At 38.6% G+C, this 14,078-nt stretch overlaps 2 protein-coding genes across 2 annotated transcripts; one reads left to right on the forward strand and one right to left on the reverse strand.

Moving 5' to 3' along the window:
• The first annotated feature begins 1,105 nt into the window (after positions 1 to 1,105).
• On the forward strand, positions 1,106 to 10,508 carry LOC131548612 (AP-4 complex accessory subunit RUSC2). Its single transcript, XM_058790051.1, has 11 exons — positions 1,106 to 3,170; positions 3,825 to 5,146; positions 5,318 to 5,765; positions 5,852 to 6,625; positions 6,849 to 6,971; positions 8,104 to 8,180; positions 8,393 to 8,567; positions 8,682 to 8,784; positions 8,860 to 8,906; positions 9,004 to 9,520; positions 9,601 to 10,508. Exons 2-11 carry the CDS (start codon positions 3,962 to 3,964, stop codon positions 9,740 to 9,742), a joined length of 3,591 nt encoding a protein of 1,196 aa, XP_058646034.1. The 5' UTR covers positions 1,106 to 3,170; positions 3,825 to 3,961; the 3' UTR covers positions 9,743 to 10,508.
• Positions 10,509 to 10,704: 196 nt separating this feature from the next.
• On the reverse strand, positions 10,705 to 13,843 carry cimip2b (ciliary microtubule inner protein 2B). Its single transcript, XM_058790052.1, has 6 exons — positions 13,505 to 13,843; positions 12,093 to 12,316; positions 11,850 to 12,007; positions 11,376 to 11,508; positions 11,066 to 11,278; positions 10,705 to 10,983 (listed from the first exon to the last, which is right to left on the reverse strand). The coding sequence occupies exons 1-6, from the start codon at positions 13,567 to 13,569 to the stop codon at positions 10,880 to 10,882; spliced, it is 897 nt and encodes a 298-aa protein (XP_058646035.1). The 5' UTR covers positions 13,570 to 13,843; the 3' UTR covers positions 10,705 to 10,879.
• Between the last annotated feature and the right edge of the window lie 235 nt (positions 13,844 to 14,078).

Here is a 14,078-nt window from a genome sequence, read left to right on the forward strand (position 1 = left end):
TCCACCCACCTACAATTCCTGCTGGACCTGAGACTCAAACCCACAACCTTTGGGTTATGAGTCCAACTCTAACCATGAGGCCACAACTTCCCCAAAATAAATACAATACACTCCCAATTTTAAATTATACAATACATTGTATTTATATATATAAAAAAACCTGCATGTAATTATCTTTATTTCTGTAGTTATACTGTTAATCTATAACTCTACCCCTACCCTTAAACCTTACTATATCACAAAACCTGCCCCTAACTTAAACATGTTCCACCTCTATAGCAGCAATACAACTTGAACACAATAAGTACATTGTATCATACAATTAATATTTTTTGACATACCTACAGTTCAAAGTAGTTAAAGACACCCAGTGTGTCCACTGCCATTATATTAGGGGGGCGGCCTCCCTAAAAAACTTATTTGATTTGATTTAATAGTGCCAGATCACAACAGTCATTTAAAAGTCATTTAAAGTTACCTTTCCTATAGAACAGGTTTATACCTTGTTCTTTTATTAAAGAAACTAAATAGCCTTATGTTATTAATATTGCTGTCAAAGTTAACGCAAATTCATTTTAACGGCACTAATTTTATTAACGCGCGATTAACGCAGCTGGCATTTTCTGTTTGACCCCTGGACTAACCCGTAGTTGGAGAAATGGAGATGCACAGTGTTGCCAACTTAGCGACTTTGCAGACCCATTTAGCAGACTTTTTCAAAAAAAACGTCAAGGTCATGCTGTCCCAGCGCGAGCACACCCCTCTCTCTCTCTCTCTCTCTCTCTCTCTCTCTCAGTGCGTCTGCTCTGTTCAGCGAGCGGCGGAGAGGAGCAGCGCTTTCAGTTAAACACAGATATTACGTTGCTTCTCTAATTTTACATGCAATATAGCCGAAATCACAGCACAGCTATTTTCATTATATTATGTGTATTTGATTTCATCAGACGACGGCTCGATTATCAGGATTTTTGTGCAGATTAACATCTTGGAAAGGAGAGCTGGTAGCTTAGTCTTATGGGTCGCGTTTCAGTCACTATTTCACATTCATTCCGTTGTCTGGCAACAGAAACAGTAAAATATACCAATGAAAACAGTTTTATTGAGAATTTAGCTGCAACAAAATACAGTATGTGGGCACAGAGAGGCAAACAAATTTAATAATAAATGTACATTTTGCATGTTCAGAAGAAGTGAGCTGCCCTGTCCTGAGGCCTGTCATAAGGCTATTGTAAGTATAAATGAAACTTGTTTTTATGCTTTCAAATAAATAGACATGCTAAAACAGAATTTGGTAACAATAAAGCATAAGGTTGGAAAAAATAAAACATTTCATAGGGCCCTAAACATGTACTTTTTGTAAAACTTTTAATAAATTGATGTTAAATTGTTTAAGTTTCATGATTTTAATTAAATTATTTAAATTTCATGAGTTTAATTTGAATTAAAAACAAATAAGAACAAATCATTCTTATAAGGAAAACATTTACAAGAATAACATATAGTGTCTCTTTCGGAAACAGCATCTGTAAGAACACTTTGTATGGCCTGTCCTTGCTACACAATATAGTTTTGAGCTTTGCTTAAGGACTTTTTTTTTACAACAGTTTTCCGATTATCCTCATGTTGCCTTCATGTCCATATCAAAACAAAATGATTACAAGACTTCCCCTTGAAAAACAAGGCTGATGGAGCGATGGAATGTTCCAGTTTGTCATTGTTTTCTGCTTGAGTGCACTGGATGAGCTTGATGAAAATGTACAGGAGGTTTGACTGACAGGCAGCCTGTACTAATAAAGCCCTGAATAATGCATACTCCTTGATTTTACACAGCATTACATGCTTACAATACTGTTTATAGTACAGTACAATTATATTTCATCATATTTAAGCTTCCATGTGACACAAATTTGCCCATGTGCATCATTAAGTATATGCTATCTACAGTTGTTCTTTGTTGATTAGAAACCATGGCATACAAATATTTTTGAGGCATCTTCTAGTTCTACTGATTTAGGTCAATAGATTACCAGTAAACCAGTGAGTTTTTTGATATATAATCTGATGAGTCTGTCGTTGTTTACCATGTGTGGGGGAGACAAATTATGAGCTGTTCCCTAATGCGTTGTTGAATTGAGAGACAAAGTCAGTCAGTCAGGCGAAGGGATTTAGCCACCTTTCACAGCAGTGCCTACAGCAGATGTTTGTGAGATTATCCATATCCATGCGTCATCAAAGGCAAGAGTCTCTCAACTTGTTATTAGAGTGACGGGGAGATGAGGACAACCAGAAATTGACCTCTTTCCACTTTTCTGGATTAAATTGAATGGGATAAAAGATACATAGTATAACGCTGAACAGTTCCTTCATGTAACATTTTGGGTGAACCAATCATTTGATCCAGTTCACAAAACAAGTCTGTCTAAATGATTTGTGATTCATAAATGATCATTTGCTCCTTAAAGATTTTTTTTAGAAGATTTGGAATATAGTGCTTTTTTTGTGTCCTTTTTGAGGCTTGGAAAGTCCAGTTCCCATTGTAACTGCATGGAAAAGAGCAACCAGCACAGTCTTCATAACATCTCTTTTTGAGTTCCATGGAAAAAAGTCATACGGGTTTGGAACGACATGAAGGTGGACTATTCCTGTACACCTTTCTAAAAATAGGCATTCTACCATTATCTTTTCTATGTCAGAGATCTGGTCATTTTTGAAACATTAGTTTCTCATTATCTCAATTTCATGTTCCAAGTCTACTTTTTAGTATGAGTCAGTGTTCAGTTCTCCCCATGCTGAGAGCAGAGGCAAATCTGCCATCCCCTCAAATATGATCCCTCGACAACAAACCACTGAGCATGCTCAGTGGGGTCTGTGATGCTGTTGCTATAGGACTGTGGGGCTCAGAACCACTGTACTGGGGGAGGAGGGAATGTGTGTGAGGAACAGATGAGCTGAGGAGTGCAGAGCAGAAAGAAGTGTGACTAAAGAGGAACTACAAGAGGGACATTACCCGTTTCCTATCTTTTCATTTTTTATTTTCCCGTGCTTAGCCTCTGCTGAGTGAATGTAGAGCATTAGGTTGTGATCATGCGGTGTGCTTGCTCCAGTTACTGTACAGACAGAATGAGAGTGACTATGTGCTGGCTCTCGGATTGATGGAGCTTTACGGATGGGTAAGTTGATGCAGTTGCCCACATTAACAGCTTGAACACAGGATCATAATTTACTGTTAACTAAACATAGAGTTTAGGGCTGGAATTTGAGCATTGAAGCAATTTATGAACTTTATTAAAATAGCAAATAAAATGTGCAATATATTTTTAAATAACTGTTTGTTTCACTTTTCACTGTAGTTTGGGACAAGTGTATATTCAGAAGTTAGCAAAATATGACACTTTTTTATTAACTTTATTTTTGGGACATTCTGACATGTGCTCATTTGGAAAGACGGCTCATAAATAAAAGTTAAATAATGCAGTTTTTAAATCACAAGATGGTTTTTAAGGGTTAGTCAGTAATGATTTTTAATTACAAAACAAGAAGCCTATTTCCTACTGTAAACAGATTAGGTTTAGGTGGTAGTAAACATATTTAGCTCAGTATAAGAACAACTGAGATACACGAAAACAAACGTGTTTTTGATTTTGTGTCTAAAAAGTTATATTTTAGGGTTTGGGTTAATCTACAGTATATAGTATCTAGTTAATATTGTAAATGCAATTGTCTGATTACTGAAAGGTGGATTTAAGATTGGTAAAGTATGGAGTCATTATTTATATGAAAGCATTATTATAGATAATCCACTGAATGCCTATTTTCTTCTTTAGATTCTGGGCTGAAAGCAGTGAAAATGCAGACAATAAGGTTACAAGGGATTCTGCTGAGTTTTGCATTCACTCTGTTTATGCCACTTAATCAGCCTGCCATGCAAAGACTGATGTTTTGAAGTGCTGGTGCTTAGAAAATGGACGTCTCCCCAAAGTCAGGAGAAACTCTGATCGTGTGCCACATCCATGGCCAGGCTGTTGGGTGGCACCTATATAACTCTGTACAGACATCCAGACAGCCACGCACTTTGAATTTAACCCACAGTATATCCCTTCCTGAGAGACGAGATCTGCCGAAGGAAGCTCTTGACTATGGCAGTTTAAGTCACACAAGCAAGTCAAGTTCAACAGAAACAGAGGACAAAAAGGGGACTGAAAATTCTAGAGGATATGAATCGTCCCCAACGCTTTATGCTTTGAGCTCACCATCGACCAGTCCTCAACTAAAAAAAGAGCCATCGCATCGCAGAGGTACTCCCAGATGGCATAACCTCTTCATCCCTGAATCAGAAATGAATGAGGATGAAGAGGATGAGGACTCAGATGGAGACAACTTGCACAAGTACCATGAGGGGTCATCCCTTCAACTACAAGGAAATGTGACTCAAAGTAATATTAATCCTTTTAGCCAAGTCAAAGTAAACAAAGAACAGGAGAGGGAGTTTGATACAGGTTGTGGGGATCGCAGGGATAGCAAAGGAACCCCTGTATTAATGGACTGCGATGAACAGGACTGGGGTGATGAGGAACACTTCAGTAAGCATACTCTTGAGGAACCTGATAATAGCTGGGCTCCAACTGAAAACGTTATCGAATCCATTACTCAAAACCAAACAGACTATATCACCGACTCTTCCTGTAACAGCTCAGATGGAGTACTAGTTAACTTCAGTGCCATCTACCACAAAACCAACAATGCAGTTCCGGCAACTCCACTAAATCTAGATAGTCCTGTTCCTGGATCTGGTATAGTGTTACAGGACAGTTCAAACCCTTTGCCAAGCTGGTCATCTCACAACACTGATCCAAACTGCAACATCTACCCATTCAACTCTGATGGCTTCCCATCAATAGAAATTTCTGACCTCACTATGTGTCTGCAGAGTCAGGCACGGTTAGCAGGTTCCACCCAGAATTACTATAAACTTGTGATGTGTGATCTATCATCCCAGTCTTCACCCAGCCCACCTTGGTCCTCTTTGACCAGTTTCTCTGAGACCCAAAGCCAGGGAAGCTGTTCTCCACCTTCCGAATATTTCCTATTTGGACATTCAGAGGAAGAGGAAAGGGAGAAGCCAAAAGTTGGCCAAACTGAACACAAGGTATTTATACCACTGCTATATGATACCTATAGTAATGTCAAGATTCAGGAGGCTTTGATTAAGAGATTAATGTGTGACATATGCTGTCTGTGAATACCCAAATACTTTGGTCTTTATGAATCTAAATCTGCAATTTTTGAAGATATCTCAATACTTTCCATTTTTTTCCAGGGCGATGGGAACACTGAAGTGAAGAATATTAGACGAGCCGATAAGGACCAAGCTAAGGGAGCAAATGAGAGAATGGCACACATAAAAACCCATCAATCTGCTCCAAGAGAACATAATAGTTGTAATTACACTAAGACTCCTCAGTCTCAGAGCTGGATTAGCAGCCAGAAATGTTCTTCCTTATCAAATCTGGGAGCCCTAAAAAACAGCTGTCCAAGCCATTTAGACACAAATTTATCTTCACCTCTGTCTAGGCAACATGCCACCTCTTTTGCAGAAATTGCCCGATATAAGAAGGGAAATGGAGAACAATCCATGAAAAAGTGCATAGAGGATCCATCAGGCTCACACTTCATCCAAAACCTCTCTTCTATCCAGAAACAGGATGATTCAGAGATGGCAACAAAGTCCCTGAGTGCTGACAGCAGTAGCCAATCCAATCCAGAAGGTAAGAAACTTAGAAAAACCCTAATATTTTGCTTTCAGTACTTGGTTTTATAGACGGTTTTCCACAACATTTTCTTGTGCCTACAGGTGCTTCATCCCCAGAAGTTGTGAGATACACAAAAGCACAAAGGCCCACCTTTCTCCCTATCCAGCCCTTTGTGCTTCAGGCACCCTCAGGAAAACAACAGACCAAAGCACTTGGTTCCCTTCTTAATCAGTACATCAGCTACAAGTACAGCAAGCCTGGGCCATGCAAAGCTACTTGCAAAAGCAAGGCATATCCACATCATAAGCAACCCTCACCTCTCAGGAGTTCCTCTAACATCCACCAGGAGGCAGCAACCAGTTCAGACACTTGTTCCACCTGCACATCAAGTCCTATTTTGCCCCATAACCACTCCCAGTGTACCCAGCCCTGCACACTGTTGGGGCTCATTCACCAGGACAGAAATCAACATATGAGTCCAAATATGAGACCAAGAAGCCCTCAAAGCCAAGAGCAAGCAGATGGGAGTCCAAAGGCCTGCTCAAGTCAAACACAGTTAAGCCAAAAACATTCTTGGTGTGCAAAACAAGCTTCTCAGAATCATCCACTCGAGCAGGTTTCCATTGTTCAGACTCAGACTCCACAAGTAATCAAAGAGGAGACTACAGATCCTCTGGATGCATCCTTCCCTTTACATCAAAACTCCTTCCCTGCCATTACCTCAGTCACCTCCTTGACCTCTATCACCGCCCTCATCTCTCTACCAGGCACTGGACACAAATCCCTTTGGCCTTTTGAAGCTTCATCACGGGTCTGCATCAGTGAGGAACGTAACACCAATGTTCAACACACCTTTAAGCCAAGGAGGCCACCTTGTAAGTCTCAATGAATCATGTTATGGTTTCCATTTATTTAGTTTACTGATGTACATGTTCTAATAATTATGGATCTTATTCACATATTAACTCACACACAAATATGTACAAAATGAAGATGGTGAGAACAAGATGGTAGTACAAATTGTTGTGAGTACGTGTTGTGAATCTGGTGGTAGTTATGTATTTAATCAATTTTATGTGTGCTTCCTCAACTCTGCAGGTGTTATGAGGGAACGTCAACATGGTGACTCATTCTCCATGACTGACAGACCCCCTGAAGAGTTCTGCCTCTCCCCAGAAGCCCCTTCAGATTTTCTTTCAATTGATCTTTTGCACAAGAGAAGTGAGATGATGAATAATCAGATTCTGCATTGATTTTTATGACTAAATGCCCACATTTTTCCTACATTTTTACATGACTATCATTATTATCAATTGCTAATATGTTCTGTTTTGTATAGCAATATGCCTATGGTTTGTATGGATACCTTTGTGAATATGAAAATTTGTGCAGTAAGCTTGTACCATATAAAATTTCCAAATGCAGGAAATACTTTAGAAAAGTGAAGTACAATTCTTTCTCAGTATGCTATTGGAGGCAAAATCCCTTCTGTTACAGAGAGATACAGAGTGGATCTCTGCAGCATTGCCTCTGCTTCCCTGAAGGGGAAAATGTGACCTACTTTTAACTCGCTGCCTTGGATTGGCTAACACACTTGGCGTGTTTGTGTGTGTGTGTGTGTGTGTGTGTGTGTGTGTGTATGTGTGTGTGTGTTTTCTATGTGAGCACAAATGTGTATACTACTATACATACTAAGGAACATATGTTCCTTTTATAGCTTTTTACAGGTGTTCTTGTCCTATAGGGGTCTTTTGATGTCACAACTTACAGAAATTACCAACAATTACAGCATTTTAAAATAATTTGCATTGTGTAAATATTTATGCATGTCCTAAATTCCTTTACAAATTGTCAGGTTGAGTGTTGAGGGATCAGAAACACTGTTGGGCAATAAAATATGTGACCCTGGACCACAAAACCAGTCATGAGGGTAAATTTTTTGAAATTGAGATTTATGAATCATCTGAAAGCTGAATAAATAAGCTTTCCATTGATGTATGGTTTGTTAGGAGAGGACAATATTTGACTGAGATACAACTATTATTGGAATCTGAGGGTGCAAAAATTGCCTTTAAAGTTGTCCAAATTAAGTTCTTAGCAATGCATATTACTAATCAAAAATTAAGTTTTGATATATTTACAGTAGGAAATATCAAAATAACAAATATCTTCATGGAACTGGCATAAAAGGTTAATCGATCATTTTGACCCATACAATGTTTTCTTGGCTATTGCTACGAATATACCCATGCTACTTATGACTGGTTTGTGGTCCAGGGTCATGTATGTTTTTTTCTGAATTTAAATCACTACCTTACTCCTATCTCTGCCATCTTATTTCTCTTTATTGCAGGTATGTTGAAAGCTGTGAGTTTGGCAGTGGATCTCATAATGGCACATTTCAACTCAAGACAAGACCCAGAAGAAAAGGTAGTTACAAAGGAGTCTTTTTTTTTTTTTTTTTTAAGTAAAAAAATAAATAAATAGTAACAACAGAAATGTCAAATATTACCCATGGGTCCTAATTAGACTGTCAGACAAAATGGTTTTGTATATTGTTTAATGTACAGACATAGAGTCCTTTTAGAATAATAAGGCATCTCAATCCAATGTCTTAAATTGTTTTGTCATTTTGTTTTCAGATCAGACTGGGAAATAGTTTACTGTGCACCACTATCAGCCACCTTGTCCATAAACAGCTCTACCCCGCAATCCAGAACATCCTTCAAGATGGTTTGAAAGCCTATAAATTGGACTTGATTATTGGACAACGGCGCAACAAACTATGGAACGTCGTAGAGGCCACGGCACGACCAGGTCTGTATGAGCCAATCAGATGAAAAGCAAATGAAACATCTTCATTATCAGAGTGCCTTCGAAAGCTAATTCAATGCTGTGTTTTTATGACTGCCAATATTTTTCTTTTCACAGGCTCATCTACCCGACTGTCTGACAGCTTGGTGTCTGTGGTAAAAAAATGTTCCCAGTTATCAAGCCGCATGCGGCTCAGTGTCTTCATCATTGATCTGCTAAAGTAGGTCAAATGCTGAATACATCAGCTAAAATTTACACCATAGTACAGTTAGCTAATGAAAATATTGCTTTTTAGCTTGCATGCTTTGGAATTCTGGATCCGTCATTTATACACTTGCGTTGGTGAGTATTACAAGGTTTAGTGACAACTGTAAAGGAATGTATTGTCCACTTTCCTAATACATAATTCCTTTTCATTTTATACTCAACTCTGTTCAAGATGTTGTGATGGAACACTATCACCAATGGGGTTTCTTGGCTCTGGCCCAGGGACCAACTTATGGACCATTGTTCCAAGAGCTGCTTCTTTTGCTGCAGCCACTCTCCCTGCTGCCATTTGACCTCCATCTTCCATCCAAACCTCACCTTCAAAGTAAGGAAAAGCAAAACCACAGAGCACCCCTGCCTCATCGGCTTCTTTCCCAGTCAGCTCAGATCCTGCAGATGAGTTCAATCCAGAAGAACAGCAGGAGTCCAACAGGTCACAGTGATGTCTTCAGTCAAAGGGTAACTGATGGATTTTGGCTTAATCAGACACCCACCTCAGAGTGTGAAACACAGAAGAAAGAGGATGTAGCAACCGGAATGGAAAACAGTGAGATGCCACAATCTTCAACAAGTCCTCTGGAGGACAAACACCTGAGTGAGCTGCGCTGGGCCAGGCTCTTTGGCTCTAAAGTTGGAACACCAGTTGGCCCACGGAAGGCACAGAAAAACATGAGTGGACCTCTGAGAAGGTTAGTAACTGTGATTCTTCAAAACAAGTCACTTTGTTAATTTTGGTTGCCTTTATGTCAGAACATTTATCTTCCTCCAGGTGGCCCTCAGAATGGCTGAAGCTTGGTGCATCCAAAGTGGATCTTCTTGCGCAGTCAGTGTGGATAGGAAAATGGCCAGAGACTCATCTGAGTGATAACCATGACAGAGATACACCAAAGAAAGATGAAATATTATTCTAAAGAGCCCACAAGAAGTCTGATTGTAGCTAGACAGAGTAGAAGCACAATTAATCCAAAATAAACCTGACATAGTCAACTGACACATCCTGTACAATCCAATGCAAGTGCATCTCTTCCCGGACAGAATATTGCCTTAGTGATTTACCAATCAGGACAATTTGTATTATACCTTGGTCTTTAAAAGGTAACAAAATATTCACTAACTTCAAGCCATGATGAGATAAAGTTTTTAAGATTAAATTTATAACACGATCATAGTATAGTGTAGTAGAGTATATAACATGGATGGATATTGTCTGCCAGCAATCTAGCACAAAACTGGAACTGAGGTCCCAAGAACTCTTTTCCAACCAAACCCAGCACTTTATCTCTCAGGTCATTATATGTCATTGTAAATCTAGTCATATAATTTCTGCTGTTGTTGAACTATGTGGCATTATTAAAAAATGTATACTTTTCCTCAAGGTCTGTTTGAAATAGTTTCTATAACCATTTCCATGCATGACACAGTAGCATTAATTACTATGCATGACAAATAATAGTTTTCCTTTTTAGCATTCTGTGAATTACAACGGCTGGTTTTATTGCATTTTTGCACGATGTAATCAATTAAATAGCTAATTTATATGATAAAGATGCATGCTGAGTAGCTATATATTTCCTGTTTCAACAGAAGGACTAGTTTAGTAGTGATATTTGTTGATTTGTGTGACCCCTGATGTTAGTGACATGAAAGACGGACCAGAGCTCATTGAAGACAATGGATTGATTATGAGTGAGTTTTAAAGGCAGTGGTTTTTATATTTCCTGATAGTTGTGCCTGATTGGAACCTTGTGATAATAAAGATTTGTTGAGTCATTAATGTTCATATTGTGTGCTTTTGTGTATGTGTGTGCCAGAAGAAAGTTACAAAAAACATGTCTTTTGAAAAAATAGATTTCTTTTAGTTGACTTGTCAGTGCCTTGTCACTTGCCAATTCCTTTAAAATCAAAATTCCACTTATTATGGTGAATTTCATGAAATATGACAATGCTAACTCAACAGCTACATGTTGCTTGTTAGATGACCAAAATGACTTTAATTGTTCTTAGATGGGTTAAGTGTGATAACTGATTTCACTTGCACTGTTGGGTCTTCAGTCCAGTCTGTTTTCCCCTGTGTTCTTCCTCTGTGTACCAACGTGACCCAGAGCGTCCTGGGTGAGCTGCCCAAATGTATGGCCATATTGAAATCTGTACCCTGTTGACATAATTACATTGTTTTATTACTATAAATGATAGTATACTTTCTTCAAAGGAACATAATTACCATTTTTACATACCTGGTACGTGCCCCATATAGGAGGGTAGGATCCCTGTTTTAGAGGGATATATTGTGGGTATCAGAGGCAAGCTGGTGGAATCCTTCTTTTGCAAGTTGAAGGAGGTCCGACATGCCTTCATTTCATTGCCAAACTGGATAAGTGCCTTGTTGGTGATGATGGGATATCCAGCACCAAAGAGGAACCGGGCTTTGGGGACGTAGCCAGTAAAACCTGTCAAAATGACAATTGTTTAGCTACTGTTTAAGCACATTCTTTACATTTAAAAAACACTGTAATTTGCTTCTTGGTAAACCCAACTCTGGCTAACCTGAGATGAAATACTTATGTGGGCTGCTTTCCTCCATAATGTATGGGGAGTCTTGTGGTTTCCATGGGTGCGGGGCCTTGTAGGGGGCAGGATCTGTAGATATTGCTGTAAGAGGACTGTTGAATCTTTTAGGCTACAACAAAGGACAACCATTAGATTAATCTTTTGAACAAGAAGTATAATATCTTCTGTTCAAGAAGTTGAAAAAAGTAGCTGATGATTATAGCTATAAAATTACAGCATCTGTGAATCAGGCGACTTTCACAGCTTGTTTCAACACAATGGAGTGATAATTGCCAGAAATCATGTGGTGTCCTGATTGGAGAGCTTGTTTAGTAACAGTACTTCTTTTCATTTACTGGGCATGTGACACTCAGCCTGCTTTGATACCGGATATTTAGCATGTATAATTAAACAGGGTGACCCTACACAGAGGAGCTGTGAAAGAGAAGCAATCCGACTGTGACAGCTTACTTTGAAGTCTGGGTGTTGCATGTCGTTGACGGCAAAAGACAGGTCAGCAGAAGCTGCACGCAGTCTCTTTTCTTGTTCCTGGCTGAACTCCGATAGTGCATCTCGACAGGTTTCTGCATATGTTTTGCAGAAGTAGTTTTGACGCAATGGAACAAAACCTTGGAGCACGAGAGAGAGAGATATAATGCATGTTTACAGTTTTGCAAACTAGACACCAAGTATTGCAAACCCACAAACTGTTACCTGTGTATCCCGGAATCATTTTCTCCAGGTTTCTTCTGCCTCCATGTCGGCTTCTCCAGATTTCATCGCGGGGTCCTGAGTCCTTCTCTGTGGATGGGAAACGCCCGGTGTGGAGCACAAGCCTCTGTGAGTGAGACACCTCCGGGGAAGATAGGAGCTTTGCTGTTAACTGACCATAAGTCTGGCCCACGTGATACTTCAGCTGAGGACAGTAGCCTGCATACCTAAACAGAACCATCAGCAGATGTTTGGAATAATGATTAGATTATAATTCTTTAAGTCCATATAATTCAAGTGTACGGACACCTAAAGGTGATGCTTTGTAAAAGGTAATCCAAACGACTGATTGATGAACCAATGTCTTCTGAAGCAAAACAATAGATGTTTGTAAGAAAAATACTAATATTTAAAACTTTTTTAACTATGAACCATCGCTTCTGGCCAATTGTTCATTCTTCACCAGTACATTGATGTAAATTCACTCATACAACTCATACAAGAATTGACGGTTCTCTATTATTCTATGTCACTTCTCGAGTCATTGCTTCACAATTTGAAGATGTAGAGCTTCATGAAGCACCAGCTTTGCAGGTTTATTTTTCTAAAAATCTTTATTTGTGTTCATCTGAAAGAAGAAAGCCATACACATCTGGGACAGCTTGAGGGTAAATAAATGAGAGAACTTTCACGTTGGTTTGAGTGTCCCTTTAAACACGCTTTTATACATTACATTATATTATTAAACCAATACATTACATGAAATACCCTGGGGACTTAAAGTTAAAAGCTAGTGAAGTTGAAGATGTGACATTTCCAATGATATTGATGGATTAATTAATTCATTTATTTAGACCAGAAATGCCCAAACCAGGGCCTGTGGGTCAAAGTTGGCCCATGATAAACTTGGGCCAGCCACCCCAAATCCCAAGAGAGGGAAAAACATGCCATTGAAGCACCTTCCTTTATCATTTTATATATTTACTTTTAAAAAATATTATAAAAGTTTAAATATTTAAAATGTATATTAAAAATGTATTTTTTTTTTTTAAATGCATTCATTTTCAATCCACAGCCCTCATTCTAGTTTGGTTTTTGGCCCTTCGTAGTAAAAAGTTTGGCCACCTCTGATTTAGACAGACAGGTAACGTTACTGTATACACCTGGCAGTAAGTTACTGTTACTATGACAGCTGGCAACATACACGCTTCATTTGCCTTAGACTCGTTTTAAGTTACATATAGAAAGGATTTTGTAAGCTTTATTTCAACATAAACCCAGGCCTATATACTATCAACTTTCATTCAAAATAAAGAAATTGGTACTTTTTCAAACTCATTAAAATACGAACCACATCTAATTTATGAAACAAATAAGAAACAAATAATAATACAGAGAAATAACTGAGAACTCACCCTGGGATGTACTGTGGGTCAGGTGTCACCAACACTTTACTAAATTTAGGTGGAAACTGCTCCATATTTTCAAACCCGCAGCAGTTTTGATTGTTGTTTAATGGTTGCTAGGAGAGCAGCGTCCGCGTGCCATTATTCTGTCAGAGACGTAACGACGTGACGTTCGGTGTCCTCTAGTCATCCTGAAGAACTCGTAAAGTTTGCAGCCAGCCACCTAAATTAAATAAAATAACTAATTCATCAACGAAGAGAAAATAAATTAATTTGTCTACTCTGAGTGCATTAAATCTTTTAAAAATAAACTCTTATCAGCGGTCGACAGTCAGGTTTAAATCTGCATGGGTTCGCTGCATTTGGCTGGTACTTGACCTGGTAAGATAATGTTACATGACAAGTCAGTTAGTTGTGATGCTGCAGCCTCTTGTGGGTAGTAGGAGAAATGCACCCAGATATGTTAGCCTCAAAAAAAAAAAAAAAAAAAATATATATATATATATATATATATGTAATGGTTAATTATTATCAGTGCATAAAATAATTTAAATGACCCAAGAGGACAAAACCTAGCCTATTT

Source organism: Onychostoma macrolepis, chromosome 10 (genome assembly GCF_012432095.1).
Source record: "Onychostoma macrolepis isolate SWU-2019 chromosome 10, ASM1243209v1, whole genome shotgun sequence".
Taxonomy (NCBI): Eukaryota; Metazoa; Chordata; class Actinopteri; order Cypriniformes; family Cyprinidae; genus Onychostoma; species Onychostoma macrolepis.

Excerpts from the sequence above, each read along its gene's own strand:
- LOC131548612 (XM_058790051.1), top strand. The coding sequence starts at position 3,962 with ATGGACGTCTCCCCAAAGTCAGGAGAAACTCTGATCGTGTGCCACATC. Across the intron at positions 8,181-8,392 it reads GACAAGACCCAGAAGAAAAG|ATCAGACTGGGAAATAGTTT; the intron begins GTAGTTACAAAG and ends TTTTGTTTTCAG. Across the intron at positions 8,785-8,859 it reads TTCATCATTGATCTGCTAAA|CTTGCATGCTTTGGAATTCT; the intron begins GTAGGTCAAATG and ends ATTGCTTTTTAG.
- cimip2b (XM_058790052.1), bottom strand. The coding sequence starts at position 13,569 with ATGGAGCAGTTTCCACCTAAATTTAGTAAAGTGTTGGTGACACCTGAC. Across the intron at positions 12,008-12,092 it reads AATGATTCCGGGATACACAG|GTTTTGTTCCATTGCGTCAA; the intron begins GTAACAGTTTGT and ends TCGTGCTCCAAG. Across the intron at positions 11,279-11,375 it reads ACATAAGTATTTCATCTCAG|GTTTTACTGGCTACGTCCCC; the intron begins GTTAGCCAGAGT and ends TCATTTTGACAG.